The sequence below is a fragment of the Leptonychotes weddellii genome, chromosome 4 (assembly GCF_054177405.1).
Source record: "Leptonychotes weddellii isolate Sample4059 chromosome 4, ASM5417740v2, whole genome shotgun sequence".
Classification (NCBI taxonomy): Eukaryota; Metazoa; Chordata; class Mammalia; order Carnivora; family Phocidae; genus Leptonychotes; species Leptonychotes weddellii.
Genome location: NC_138372.1, coordinates 170,041,504 through 170,055,519, shown reverse-complemented (window position 1 = coordinate 170,055,519; position 14,016 = coordinate 170,041,504). Strand labels below are relative to the sequence as shown.

Genomic DNA, 14,016 nt, shown 5'->3' with positions numbered 1-14,016 from the left:
GATACCATTAAGAAAACAGAGATTCTCTCCCTCTCCCACTGCCCCTCCCCCCAAAAGAAAATGAAAAAGGAAGCCAAAGACTAAAAGTATTCATAATGAAAACATATTTGGAAAGAGACTTTCATCTACGAAATAGAAGAGTCTTACAAGTCAGTAATAAGAAGACAAACCACCACATGGGGCACCTGGGTGGTCAGTCAAGTTAAGTGTCTGCCTTTGGTTCAGGTCATGATCCCAGGGTCCTGGGATCGAGCCTGCATCGGGCTCCTTGCTCAGCAGGGAGACTGTTTCTCCCTCTCCCTCTGCTGGCCACTCCCCCCTGCTTGAGCTCTCTGTGAAATAAATAAAATCTTAAAAAGAAAAAAAAAAAGACAAACCACCCAATTTAAAAGTGGGCAGGAGATGTAAAGACACATCACAAAAGATGAGGCAAAATGGCAATATGCACATGAGAAGGTGCTCAACACCATCACTGAGCAGACAAATACAAATTAGAAACACACAGAGACACCATCACACCTAACTAGGGTGGATTACATTTCAGACAAGTTACAATATCAAGTGTTGGCAAGGGATGTGCAGCAACAGGAACAGACATACTGTGGGAGGAGTGTAAAATGGTACAACCACTACAGAGAATTTTTGGCAATTTCTTATAAAGTTAAAAACACACTTATAACCCAGAAATTAAATTCCTATGCATTAACCCAAGTGAAATAAAGAGGCATGTCCAAATAAATACTTTTACACAAATGCTCATAGCAGTTTTATTCATAAAAGCCAAATCTGGAAACCCAAATTTCTATCAACAGGTGGATGATTAACAAAGGTTTGTCCATACAATGGAACACTACTCAGCAGAGAGATACCCAAACACATAACTACTTGGTTGAGTCTTTAAAACATGCCAAAGCAAAAGAAGTCAAGACACACAGAATTACATACTGTATGGGTCCATTTATGTGATGCCCCACAAGCAAAACTAATCTACACTGACCCAAAGCAGGTACTTGGGACTAGGGTGGGATTAACTGGGAAAGGGCAAAAGGAACATGTTTGGGTGATAAGAATGTTATTTTTCTTTATTCTAATGGTGGTTACACAGGTATATGGTTTCTCAAAGCTCTGTACACTTTAAATAGGTGTTTTACTGTATGGAAACTGGACGTCACCGAAGTTGATTGAAATGGTCTGGTAATATCTCTTCTGCACCATTTGAAACATCTCTAGTAATGAGGAATTTTCCAGAAAATGTAGTACTGTATGCCCCTCTTTATCACTTACCCCCTGAAGGCTAGTGTTGCTGGAATTTAAGAACTCAGAATATGCCCTCACAGGCAAAAAAACTGGTTCATGTCATTTCAAAACTGGTTGTTTTGGTTAATGTTCAGAGAAAAGAAAATCAGAGGCAGCAGCTGAAAGTTGGGTAGACCATTATGTACTGTGTATTACAGCTCCCCAAAGAGGTGTCTGCTGTACCTTATCTGCAGATTCCTCTCCCAGGTCATCCTCTTCTCTAGCTGCCATGGCTCTTTCTCAGTTCTGGGGTCACCTCTTCTGTGAAGCCGGCCCAGATCCTCCACACCAAATTAGTCCCCTCCTTACCTATGCTCCTACACAATGTGGAACTTCTTCAGCACTTAGCTCTGTGCAGTGATCTTTGTCTTCTCCATCAGACCCAAAAATTTCATCTGTTTCCTAAGTGTTCAGCCCTGGTCCTTCTAGATCAATACATATTCAGATAAATGACAAAGTGAGCCAGAAAGCGGGGAAAGTGACCAGAAGAGGTCAATCATGGAACTGCTGAGACAGAAAACCTTGAGCAGTGCACTGGGACTGTGTGCCCCTTGAGTGGATTAGAAAGATATGCAGGCGACCAGGTGAAGGCAACACTCCCCAAAAGCAAGTAGACAGTCATGGGTGAGCTCTAAAGGCATAATTATGAGGCGTGCTAGTCTTCCACTAGCTACTGCTTACAACTTCTGAGTTACATATAGGCAAAAGACATCAACAGGGCTGAGAGAAGATATTTCCAGTAGACCAGTAAATTATACTGTTAGAAAACAACGAAATCCAAAAATTTAAACTACAGCAGTACAAAGCAAGAGAAGAGCCAATTACACACAGATTTGGGTGTGCTTTTTATTGCCTTGCACTAGGTACCAGGGACACATAATCAACTATGACCATGTCCTGAAGGAATTAGTAGTGTAATAATGAAAGAGATGGTAAATAAAAACATAATTTTGATATACCGAAGTGAGTGCAGTAATAGAAGTGCTCATAGCAACGCAAGCACAGAGGGGTAACTGGTTGAGCCTGACATGATGCCTGAGATGGGTCTTGACTCCTGATGAGGAATTATCCAGGTGTGGAGTGGAGAGCATTCAAACAAGGACAAAGAGAAGGATGCAGGCGCAGCTTGGGTTAAGTGGAAATGTCAAGCAGTTAGTGTTGCTGCAGCGCCAACCATGTGGCAGGAGATTAAGCAGTGGGAGATGAAACACCAGGAAGCAAAAGGCCTTAGAAAGCAGGACTGGGAGCTTGGAAATTATCCTAAGGACAATCGGGAACCAACTTGTGGTTTTAAATAACAAAGGTCTTTCTCCAACTTGCCTTTTTGATAGATCAAAACTTACCACATGATATTCTTTTTTTAAGTATTAAGATACATAGTTCTGCTTTAAAAAGGATTTTTAACTTGGGTGAATTGTAATTGTGCAATAACATATAGAAAGCTTGAGACCTAGCCCATCCCCCAGCATTGTTCCAGCTCAAAGCCAGCTGTCCAGTCACGTGGCTCTCCTGATGTCACACGTTCGTAGTGGAGGACAGCACCCCAGTGCTGCTGCACAGTGGTGGGTGACAGCCCACTCTGAAAGCAGCCCTGCCTAGGACTTTGGAAAACGTTGACACCTCCAAAATCATGAGTTAGGACTCATTCCACTCCCTTCTAAATATCACTCACTGAGTTGGAGAGTCGTTATTTTATAAGTTATCTATATGTTCCCCCTGACCTGCAGACTTCTCACCCAAATGTATGGTGGTCTTACTCAAAGGAAGTCCTTCTTGGTGAACACCTTGATTATTTTTAAAGTTTGGGGTTGAGCTGAAGTCTTTCCCATACTGACTACATTCATAGAGTTTCTCTTCAGTATGAATTTTCTGATGTTGAAGGAAGTTTGACCTCTGAATAAAGCCTTTCCCACAGTAACTACATACATAAGGCTTTTCTCCGGTATGAATAATCTGATGTAGAAGCAGCTTGGAACTCTGAATGAAAGCTTTCCCACAGTCCTTACATTCAAAAGGCCTATCCCCAGTGTGGATTTTCTGATGTTCAGTGAGATGGGCTTTCTGGAGAAAAGCTTTCCCACATTCCTTACATTCATACACTCTCTCTCCAGTGTGGATTTTCTGGTGTCGAATAAGGTACGAACTCAAAAAGAAAGCTTTCCCACATTCGTTACATTCATAGAGTTTCTCTCCAGTGTGAATTCTCTGATGCTGGGTAAAGTTTGATGTCTGGCTGAAGCGCTTCCCACACTCATTGCACACATAAGGCCTTTCCCCAGTATGGATCCTCTGATGTTGAATAAGCTTTGAACTCCGAATAAAGGCTTTCCCACATTCATTACATTCAAAGGGCCTCTCTCCAGTGTGAATTCTCTGATGTTCAATGAGGTCTGAGCGATGACGGAAGGCCTTCCCACACTCCTTACATTCATACTGTTTCACTTCTGTGTGGATCTGGTAATGTCGAATAAGGCTTGAGCTCCTAATGAAGGATTTTCCACACTCATTACACTCATAAGGTCTTTCTCCTGTGTGAATTCTCTGATGGCGAATAAGCAAGGAGCTCTGGCTGAAGCCTTTCCCACACTCCTTGCATTCGAAAGGCCTCTCCCGGGTATGAATTCGCTGGTGCCGAACCAGGTCTGAGCTGTGATGGAAGGCTCTCCCACACTGCATGCATCGGAATGGCTTTCCTCCTGCATGTGCTCTCTGGTGCTCAGCGAGGTCTGCATAGTGAATGAAGTCCTTTCCACACATGTTGCACACATAGAGTCTTTCTCCAGTGTGAGCTCTCTGATGCTCAGCAAGGTGGGAGCTCTGGCTGAAGCTTTTCCCACACTGCTCACATCTGTAAGGTTTCTCCCCAGCATGAGAAATCTGATGTCTAACTAGGTCCGAGTTAAATGTAAAGCTTTTGCCACAAATCTCACACTGGTGGGCTTCCCCTTCCACAAGCTCTCTCTGGAGGAGAAGGAGATTTGAGCTCAGAACTGGGCTTTCTCCTGATTTACTGCCCACCCGAGCTGCCTCTCCTGCTTGGATCTTCCAATGGGTAACCGTCACCCCCCTGAAACTGCCCTCCTGAGGGGGGCAGCTCCGCAGGCTCTGCCCTTCTGGGTTTCCCAACAGCCCCACTAATCTGGGTTCAGGGAATGCCCCAGACTCAGAGGCAGGGGGCTCCATCACTGTGAGTGTTTCGGACATAGTCTTGGGCAGATTTCCATCCTCAGAAATTCAGGCTCCCGAGTCACCTTCTTGTCACAAGTTTCTAGGAAATAAAAGAGAATAAGATCATCTTTTCCCTTTGTCAACAGACAGGAATCTGCTGGAGCAGGTGGGGGACAAAACACATCCAAAGAGTGGGAAAAAGGACTATTTCCTCTGCCCACACTCTTTACCCCAGTGTGCATCTCAACCACCTACCTCAACCACTTTAGAAGGCTTCTCTGGGGCTCCACCTCCAACACCCAACTCCAGGGACAGAGTGGCTGGGTGGCAGATGGGGAAGGATGTGGCTTGGACTCTTAAAAAATTAAGGCATATTTCCAAAGAAACACAAATGTACTGATCTTGCCACCTCTTCATTGTCCTCCTTTCCCTTTGTACCCAGCTTAGATCCCATGTTCTATGGTACTATGTTTATTTGGGGTTATATATTATAATCATCCTAACTCCCCCTGCCCTTCCTCTATCATCCCTGCATGGGAAAACCCAACTTGGGTTAAATTCCACTTGCTTCCCATTCTGTGTCTGTATCTATGCCAACTGAGCTCTCTCTACATTTACAAAGCCTTGATTAATGGGGCCCTGAGAGCCACTGGCAATGTCTACACTTTCCTCATTCTCCTACAAGATCACCCCTGCTTTGTCCTCTCTTCTCAAATGCCCAATACTCCCTCTTCCTTCTCAGCTGATGCCCTTATCTCAATGAGAGAACAGAAGAAATGAGATGAGGGGCGCCTGGGTGGCTCAGTCATTAAGCGCCTGCCTTCGGCTCAGGTCATGATCCCAGAGTCCTGGGATGGAGCCCCGCGTCGGGCTCCCTGCTCAGAGGAGAGCCTGCTTCTCTCTCTCCCACTCTCCCTGCTTGTGTTCCCTCTCTCGCTGTCGCTCTCTGTCAAATAAATAATCTTAAAAAAAAAAAAATGAGATGAGAACGTCAAATTTCTCCTGCCCAATCTGCCAACCTACCTGTCCATACCCTCCCTCCTTACATGTGCTACACTGTCCTTGATCCAATCTAGGGTGAACACCTCCACCTGGGCACTAAAACCCACCCCTCTCATCCACTCAACGGCACCAAGCCTTCTCTGTACAAGTCTAGAGCTGGAATGTTCACAGCATTTATATCTACCAAAATAACCAACAGAGGGATGGGCAGATTGAAGAGTACTCTACCAGAGACTAATATGTAGCAATGAAGAATTGCTATACAAAGGCAAAGATGAGTCTCACAGATGAAATGTTCAGCAGAAGCTAGGCACAAAAGAGTTCATATTGCATGATTCTGTTCACATCGAGTTAAAAAACAGACAAAAGCAATCCATGGTGGGAGAACTGAGACACTGCTGACCTTTAGGAGAAGATAAGTACTGGCAGGGAGTGCTGGTGATCTACAAGGCACTCTGAATCCCACTGGTGTGTCACTGTGGAAAAGCTCGTTCAGTCAGGGGTTATTTAACCTTACAGTTGCCAGGGTGCTATGCCCAGCTCCCCTGCTCAGATTGATGCCTACCCCCACCCTCCACCCCACTGGGAACCACCTGTAGGCAGGACTCTGCCTTCCCCAAGGTCTGCCCCTCCCCCTGAATGCCCACTCTTGGCTGTCCATCACTGCAGGACAATGCACCACAAATACAGCAGCAGAAAACAGTACGTCTGTCATCTCACACCTCTCAAGGTGTAAAGAACAACCCAGTGTGACTGGGATCCCTGTTCAGGGTCACACAGGAGTCAGCCAGTCTAAGGTCACATCTGAAGTGCTGGGAAACCTGTTCCAAACTCATTCAGGTGTCAGTAAAAACCAGTTCCCTACAACCAGAGGACTGTCCCTGACTCCTTGCCAGCTGTCAGCTGCTCTCGGCTCCTAGGGACACCTTTATCACCAAGAACAGCACATAGAACACCTGACTTCTCTTCTGCCACCAGCTACAGAAAACTGCTCTCCAAGGGCATGCATGACTAGGTTGGCCCACCTAGGGCCTTGCCACCTTACGTCAGCTGATTTGGGACCTTAATTACATCTGCAAAATCCCTCCATGGTAGCTGTGAGGAGGTGTGTGTACCTTAGGGGCCAGGAATCTTGGAGGGCCATCTCAGATGCCTACCATACCACAGCCAATGCCTGGTCAATCACAGGAGCCTAGAGTGCCCTGGGGGCAACTCAAGTGTTATCCCAACCCCAGAGCACCACTTCCAGGGAGCTCCATCCAAGATGACCCCAAACAGGGGCGCCTGGGTGGCTCAGTCAGTTAAGCATCTGCCTTCGGCTCAGGTCATGATCCCAGGGTCCTGGGATCGAGCCCCATGTCAGGCTCCCTGCTCAGCAGGGAGCCTCTTTCTCCCTCTCCCTCTGCCAAATAAATCAAATCTTAAAAAAAAAAAAAGACCCTAAACAATCACTTCTTGCCCCAAATCTGCACCAGTAGGAAAACAGACCCTGCTGTGTACCCCATGAAGGGATGCCTTCCAGACGCATTTCCAATGTGGACATCAAGGACAAGATCCTGCCCCTGAGGGCAAAGCTGGGGGTGAGGTGAAGCAGCAATGGGAGCAGAAGCAGAGGGAGTAACCAGGTAACATGTGCTCTGTGGCCCTGCCAGGGCATCCTTTCAACACGTGTTTCTCTTTTATGTGAGCTAGAACTTGCATAAAGCACACATATCTTGATGAACTCCTTGTGACACCTGTTTAACCACCGCCAAGCCCACACAGAACATTTCTGTCATCCAAAGACTCCCCCTCCATGGGCAATCACCTCTTTTATTATAGAAGAATTCTGCCCATTAAAAAAATTTCAATTGGGGCGCCTCACCAGCTCAGTCAGCAGAGCATGCGACTCTTGATCTTGGGGTTGTGAATTCAAGCCCCATGCTAGGGGTACAGCTTACTTTAAAAAAATAAATAAATAAATAAGTTCATTTAAACAGAATTATACAACATGTTTCTGTGCCTGCATTTTATTCATCATGTACCCATTTTTAAAAAAAGCTTTTATTTGCGAGAAAGAGTGTGCGCGGGCGCCCACAGGGGGAAAGGCTGAGGGGGAAGGGAGAGAGGGAATCCCAAGCAAACTCTGCACTGAGCACAGAGCCCGACGCAGGGCCTGATCTCACAACCCTGAGATCATGACCTGAGCCAAAACCAAGAGTCAGACTCTTAATTATAACACATACCATAAAACTCACCATCTTAAAGTACACAGCTCAGTGTTTTTTGAATATTCCTTTTTTTTTTTTTTTTTAAGATTTTATTTATTTATTTGACAGAGAGAGACACAGCGAGAGAGGGGATACAAGCAGGGGGAATGGGAGAGGGAGAGGCAGGCTTCCTGCGGAACAGGGAGCCCGATGCGGGACTCGATCCCAGGACCCCGGGATCATGACCTGAGCCGAAGGCAGACGCTTAACGACTGAGCCACCCAGGCGCCCTTTTTTGAATATTCCTAAATGCAAAACCATCACAACCATCCACTTGCAGAACATTTTCATCACTCCCCCAAATATGTATCTGCTTAAACTCAGTATTCTGCCTGGAAAGTCATCAACATTGCAGGCACCAGCAGCTCACTCTTTTCACGGATGCACAGCACACCACCACAAGAATAGGTCACAATCTACTTCTCACTGACACCTGAGTTATCTGTGGTTTGCGGTGATGATTAAAGCTGCTGTCAACACTCCTGTACTTGTCTTTTGGTAGATGAGGGTCCTCGTTTCTGCTGGGTGTATACCTGGGAGTGACTGCTGGGTCCCAGGTCCCAGGACTGCTCACTTGAGGGGTCACCTGGTCAAGACACTCTTGCAAATTCCATGCGGAGCCAGTGCAGCTGTGGAAGGCAATTCTTCCCCTTCTTGAGTGGGCGAGTCCATACAGTCATGCTGCTTTTGGCAGGTGATGGAGACAATCTTCAGGGTGGCCGGGGCTCGTATGAGTTTAGAGTGTGACTGTGTAAAGCTGCACTGGCACCTGGTGGGAAAAGGCACACCCCACCCTCTGGGCCTGAGGAAGTACTTGGTGTGGGACAAAGAGTGGCCAGTGGGGCAGACTGTGGCAGACTGAAGACTGCCCAGAATCTCTGCTCCCTCCGAGTGACAGAAATGCCACCTAAAATATGAGGAGGCACGTGGCCGCCCAGCAAATGACTACACCTCGTAGAGTCCCCTGAAGTTAGGTGTGACCCTGTGACTGAGATCCAGCCCATGAGCTGGGACTGCAATGGATGTATGCAGGGCCCCTACCTCCACGTCCCTTCTCCCTCCCCACGGTGACACATGGATGAGGAAGCAGCCAGGCTGCCAGACGGCCTTGACGGCCAGAGCCACCAGGTAGGCAAAGCGGAACAAGAAGTTAAAAACACTATTAAAAACACTATTTTGAATCTCTGTCACAGCAACTTGAATAATGCTTAAGTAATACTAAGAAACAAGCAGATTACTCAGACCAAGGCTCCCAGTGATGAAAAAGAAACTGAACCCACACACCAATAACTGGCAATAAGGACAAGGAGCTGAGCACAAGTCCGTGGCAGGCATTTCTGTCCGTAAGAGATCTCCCTGGTAATTCATCTGCCAACACAGCCCCCTGGAGCAGCGACCCACTCAGCGGAGCGGTGATACGGCGCAGACGAGGCCTGCCTCCTGGCACTCACTGAGGATGTTTTTTGGAGTTAAAGGCTCAATAACTTGGCTTAAAAAAATCTTTCTGCTGCTTATAAAAATTACTTCAGTTATTTTTTCAAGCTATAAGGTAAATTATGCCAATTGAGAAAGCGAAAACAACAGAAAAACTGAAAAAAGAAAAATTATAAAATGACCTTTAACCCCACCACTAAGATTACCAGTGAACATTTTCCTCTGGTATCTTTTCTGCAGTAGTATTTTTATGAAATCAGGACTATACCACTCAGTTTTACATCCTGTTTTACTTTTGTATCTTTTTAATCCTTAGCCATCACAAACATAAGATACATGTCATAAAAATATTTCAAATAATAGAGAAGTGTAGACAATACAGACAAAATTTAGACGATGAGAATCCCCACCAATTCAACAGATTACCACTGTTAGCTGTTTTGGTAATACACATTCATTGACACTTTGCTTGAAGAAATACTTACAGAAACTCGATTTTCAAAAGTAAAAATGGGATCACACTACACTCATCCATCTGCAACCTTTCCCCCATTTATAATATATCCTGGCATCCTCAAGTTCATCCACACAGATGTTAGCCTGGTTCTGTGACCGGCACAGGGAGTCACTGAACCCCTATCCGGATCAGACACCGGAAGGAACATTCGTCCCTGCGCCTCTGGTGTCACGGCAGGCATGTGCCCTGAGGTGCTCGGCCCACCTGCCTGACCCTTTCTCCTCCCCAGAGATGGAAGGAGTTAGCAGAATAAAAAGTCTGGGCAAGTAACAGGCAGGCAGCACACAACCTGCTGCACGGGGGTGCACACTCTGCTCGGCCCCTCCAAGCCGCAGGTTCAGCGGAGCGGCCCCCGAGGGGCCCCAGCAACCAGCGCTTCCGGTGAGCAGACACCAGAGTCTGTCTGATGCTCTGACCCAGCCTTTGCCCAGAAGTGAGGTGGCAGTTTGGCCATTTGCCTCATCGGTTCAGAACTCAGGAGGAGAGGTGGGGTACAACTTATTAGGTCCCCTCGAACCCCACCAGGCACAGTGCTGAGCAACTGACTCACATTGTCTCACACACTGCTCTAAACCTTCTAAGGCAGGTGTTCCCTCCGTTATTTACTCTACAGATGAGAAAATGGAGACTAAGAGAGACAGACAATTGCCCTAAGGTCACTAAACTAGTAAGAAGCAGCACTAAGGTTCAAATCCAGGCCTACCTTCCTCCAGTGCCCATTTCCCCATCGTAGATTTTTTCCCTTCCCAAGTGTCACCTGTCACAGGATCATATGGGGTATTATAAAAGTAAGCTGATAGTTTAAGCCTCACTTTTCTTAATTAAAAAAGGAAGGGGGGGTAGGATGTTGGGTTTTGTTTTGGAAGTAGTATCTTATGATTTTTATGTTTGAAAGCACTGTTGTACTCCTTGCAAACAAGCTTACATGTGTCTACAAGAAAATAGCTTTAAAAAGTATGTGTCCTTTAATGGTCTTCATAGTTTTCCCCTAACTTTAGAGAGTTATACCTGGCTTTGAATAAACATTTATCTGAAGATCAGCCATCTGTCAGTTTCTGCTTAGCTCCTTGTTTTTTGTGAATTCAAACAAAATTGAATTGATATTCTTTCATTTAAAGAAACCTGAATGAGGGGTGCCTGGGTGGCTCAGTCGTTAAGCGTCTGCCTTAGGCTCGGGTCATGATCCCAGGGTCCTGGGATCGAGCCCCGCATCGGGCTCCCTGCTCTGCGGGAAGCCTGCTTCTCCCTCTCCCACTCCCCCTGCTTGTGTGTGTGTTCCCTCTCTCGCTGTCTCTCACTCTGTCAAATAAATAAATAAAAATCTTAAAGAAAAAGAAAGAAAGAAAGAAAGAAACCTGAATGAAATGAACAAAAGGAAGTAAAAATATACCAAGCCTGTGACCCCACAACATACGGAGCTACCATGGCCTACCTTTCTGTTACAACACAGAGAATCTGCTGGACAAAATGTAACATGAAATTGTGCAAATACACAGCTGATGTTGAGAGAGATGGGGTAATCCTCGGTGCTGGAAATGAAGTGGGATCTTAACCCGGAGTGGGACCCTGTGAACTTTGGGATAACAAGTGAGGGGTGTGCACGACATGGGCACTAGGAGCTTTTTCTCCCGAGCACTGGTAAAGGACTCACAGGCTGGCCTGAGTCCCTGTCTGTGGCTTACAGCCTTGAGGAAGCAGGAAGGTTGCTGAGCTTCACCCTTGGGAATAACAAGAGCAAAGGGCACCTGAGTGAAACACAAACCAGAGCTGCACGAGAATCTGCACCTGCTCCTGCCAGAGCAGGGATGAAGGGCACTGAGAACCTGGTGTGTGCCAGTCACTGGGCAAGGTGTCTCGTTTTCTCATGTTCTCCTCACAACTATCCATGAGGTCCAGGGAGGTGACTTGCTTAAGGCCAAACCAACTACTAGCTGCTGTCTCCTCCCCATCCCACCCCACAGCACTTTGGTTCCTGCTCCCAAGGATACTGACGGCCTTCGCCTCTCCTGACAAGTCCAGTGTCCTTCCACCAGTCATCTTCCGAGACCGGAGGCTGCATGGACATGCCTGACAGCTCCTTGAACCACTTCAATGGCACCGCTGGGTTCGGGGTGGGAGGCTTCCCAGACCACCCCTCCCTCTGGCTCATGAGTGTTGTCTGGGCCTTCTCAGCTCTGCCCTCTCTCCACATCATCCCCAAGACCTTTCCAGGAGTCAGGAACCCATCACCATCACTCCAAGAGAGGCTGGAGCCGTGTGTGCAGGCTTGTGAAAGAGCAGCAGTCCCTCCCCCCAGTCCCTCTCTCTACCTGCCCTAAGAGAGACGCTGTGGATACTGCTGGCATTAACATACTGTCAGAATGCTGTGTCTGTAACGCGGAGAAAGGCTCCATCTGTGCGGATAGGGAGCAAGGTACCACCTGAAGCCTGGGGTACACGGGCATCGCAGATCCTAGGTGGGCAAAAGGCAGTTATTTCTATCACTCGTCGGGACTGGGCCCCAGGGGAAAGACGTGCTGCAGGGTGGTGATGAGCACAAGTCTACAGACAAACTGCCCGAGCTCCAAGCCTGCCTCCACTAACATTCCTGGGGAACCTCAAGCCGAAGATCCCGACGCCATGACGTAACCGGTGTGTGAGGGGGCACCAGGTCCCCGACCTCGGCGGACGCATCCACTGGGACTGATAAAGACTTCTAGGGGAACGGGAGCCTTTAGGACAGCGCTACAACAGCGCAGCCAGCCCCTCTCGCGCCTGAGAATTCTTCAGGCCCAAGGTGTGGAGGGAAGTCTATTCCTCCCAATTCCCTCCCCACCGCACCCCCACCGGGGCACCGGGGGCTGCTCCGCCCCTCCTCCCGCGCCAGGGGCTTCAGACCCCGGCCCCTCTGCCGAGATCGTCTGGAGCGCTCCCTCGGGCTCCAGAGAGAGCAGGCAGGCCCGCAGCAAACAGCAGCACTGCCCGCGCCCGCACTCGTCACCTCCGCCCCGCAGCCCAGCCCGGAGGGGCTGCGAGCAGCAGAGTGCAACGCCGGGCGCTGGAGCCAGGCGCTCCGCGGCGTGGGTGCGCGTCCCCGGGCGCCGAGCGTCCGCGCCCAGGGCGCTCCCCGGGGAGGGAAGGTGCGGGGCAGGCCGCGCCCGCGACACCCGCCCGCCCGCGCAACCCTGCCGCCCCCGCCCCGGCCTGCGGCCGAGAGCGAGCCACTCACCGGTACGCCCGCGGCGAAACGCCTGCCCGCCGACAAAGCCCGCACCGCCACCCACACGCCGCGGCCGGAAGTCGGCCGAGGCCCAGCCCCGAGAGCTTCCGGGGCCGCTCTAGGCGCCCCGGGGCCGGCGGCCTCTCGGTGGTTCGGGCTTCCGCCGGCCGGGGTCCGGCCTCTGCGCTGCGGCAGCCGCAGTGCCGCCGGTCCCCGAGCGGACGTGCGCGCGCGGTTTCGTCTCCCGGAGCTGCAGGTGCCGGCGCTGCCGCCGGGCGGAGCTCGACGGTGGGGGTGGGGCGCTGCGGGTAGGCCCGGCCGGCGGAGGCTCTCTGAGCGGCTGGCGGCCCTGCGAGCTGCCCGGGGCCGCCCATCCGCCGGGGAGCCGGCTCGGGGCGGGGGCCGGCTCGGGGCCTCCTCTCCCCGCCGCTGGCGGCGTCGGCTGGGGCGTTCCGTCCACAGCCCCGCGGGAAGGCCCTCGCACGCCGCGCTTTGGCAGGAGGGGGCTGAAGCAGAAGTCGGGGCTCGTAGGCGAGCTCACACAGCTAGTGAGCGGCCAGCCGACCGCCCCTGGGGCCCCGCCCTTACCCTGGCCGTGCGGCTGGTCCTGGGGGAGCAGAAGAAGCCTCCGGAGACAGGCCCCCCGCGCCGCGCGCCGAAGCAGGTGTCAGATTAGGCCCCGCGCGGCGGGGGCGGCTCGGTTGGGAACTCCCGCGCTCCTGGTCCGCGCCTGCAGGCGATGCGCGGGACCCTTTGGACGACTCCGGGGCCCTGGTAGCCAAGGCAGAGCAATGGCAGGAGCGAGCAGAAGCGAGAGAGAACCCCCCCCCCCCCACCGATCCGCGGGGCCGCTGAGGAGGGGGCCGGCTCGGCGGCCCGCGCCACCCTCCCTGGCTTCTGTGCGTGTGCGGCAACACTGGGCGTCGTTCCGTGCGTGCGTTTTAAGCCCTCAGGTGGCAGGAGTACCTATCACCTCATTGTGCGGTTGGCTGTTTGTACGGAGCGTTGTTTCAAATCAGCCCGTGTTAACGCACACAGTTGGTCTGGTCCACCCACTCAAACTGCGCTCTGTACCCCTCCTGATTAATGAACGTTTCGTTTGTTCCCCGCTTTTCTCTACTGCAAATAATGCAAGAGAGCAGATCCTTGTA

The 14,016-nt window shown here is 50.1% G+C and overlaps 1 protein-coding gene across 3 annotated transcripts; it reads right to left on the bottom strand.

Moving 5' to 3' along the window:
* Positions 1 to 739: 739 nt before the first annotated feature.
* ZNF623 (zinc finger protein 623) lies at positions 740 to 12,994 on the bottom strand. 3 transcript variants are annotated; one of them, XM_081816664.1, is made up of 2 exons: positions 12,875 to 12,994; positions 740 to 4,564 (listed from the first exon to the last, which is right to left on the bottom strand). In XM_081816664.1, the coding sequence occupies exon 2, from the start codon at positions 4,498 to 4,500 to the stop codon at positions 2,989 to 2,991; it is 1,512 nt and encodes a 503-aa protein (XP_081672790.1). In that variant the 5' UTR covers positions 4,501 to 4,564; positions 12,875 to 12,994; the 3' UTR covers positions 740 to 2,988. The 3 variants fall into 3 exon arrangements, with proteins under 3 accessions (XP_081672790.1, XP_081672792.1, XP_081672791.1); XM_081816666.1 differs by lacking the exon at positions 12,875 to 12,994 and adding an exon at positions 8,249 to 9,260; XM_081816665.1 differs by lacking the exon at positions 12,875 to 12,994 and adding an exon at positions 4,720 to 6,080.
* Between the last annotated feature and the right edge of the window lie 1,022 nt (positions 12,995 to 14,016).

Coding starts and splice junctions, on each gene's coding strand:
- ZNF623 (XM_081816664.1), bottom strand. CDS start 4,500: ATGTCCGAAACACTCACAGTGATGGAGCCCCCTGCCTCTGAGTCTGGG.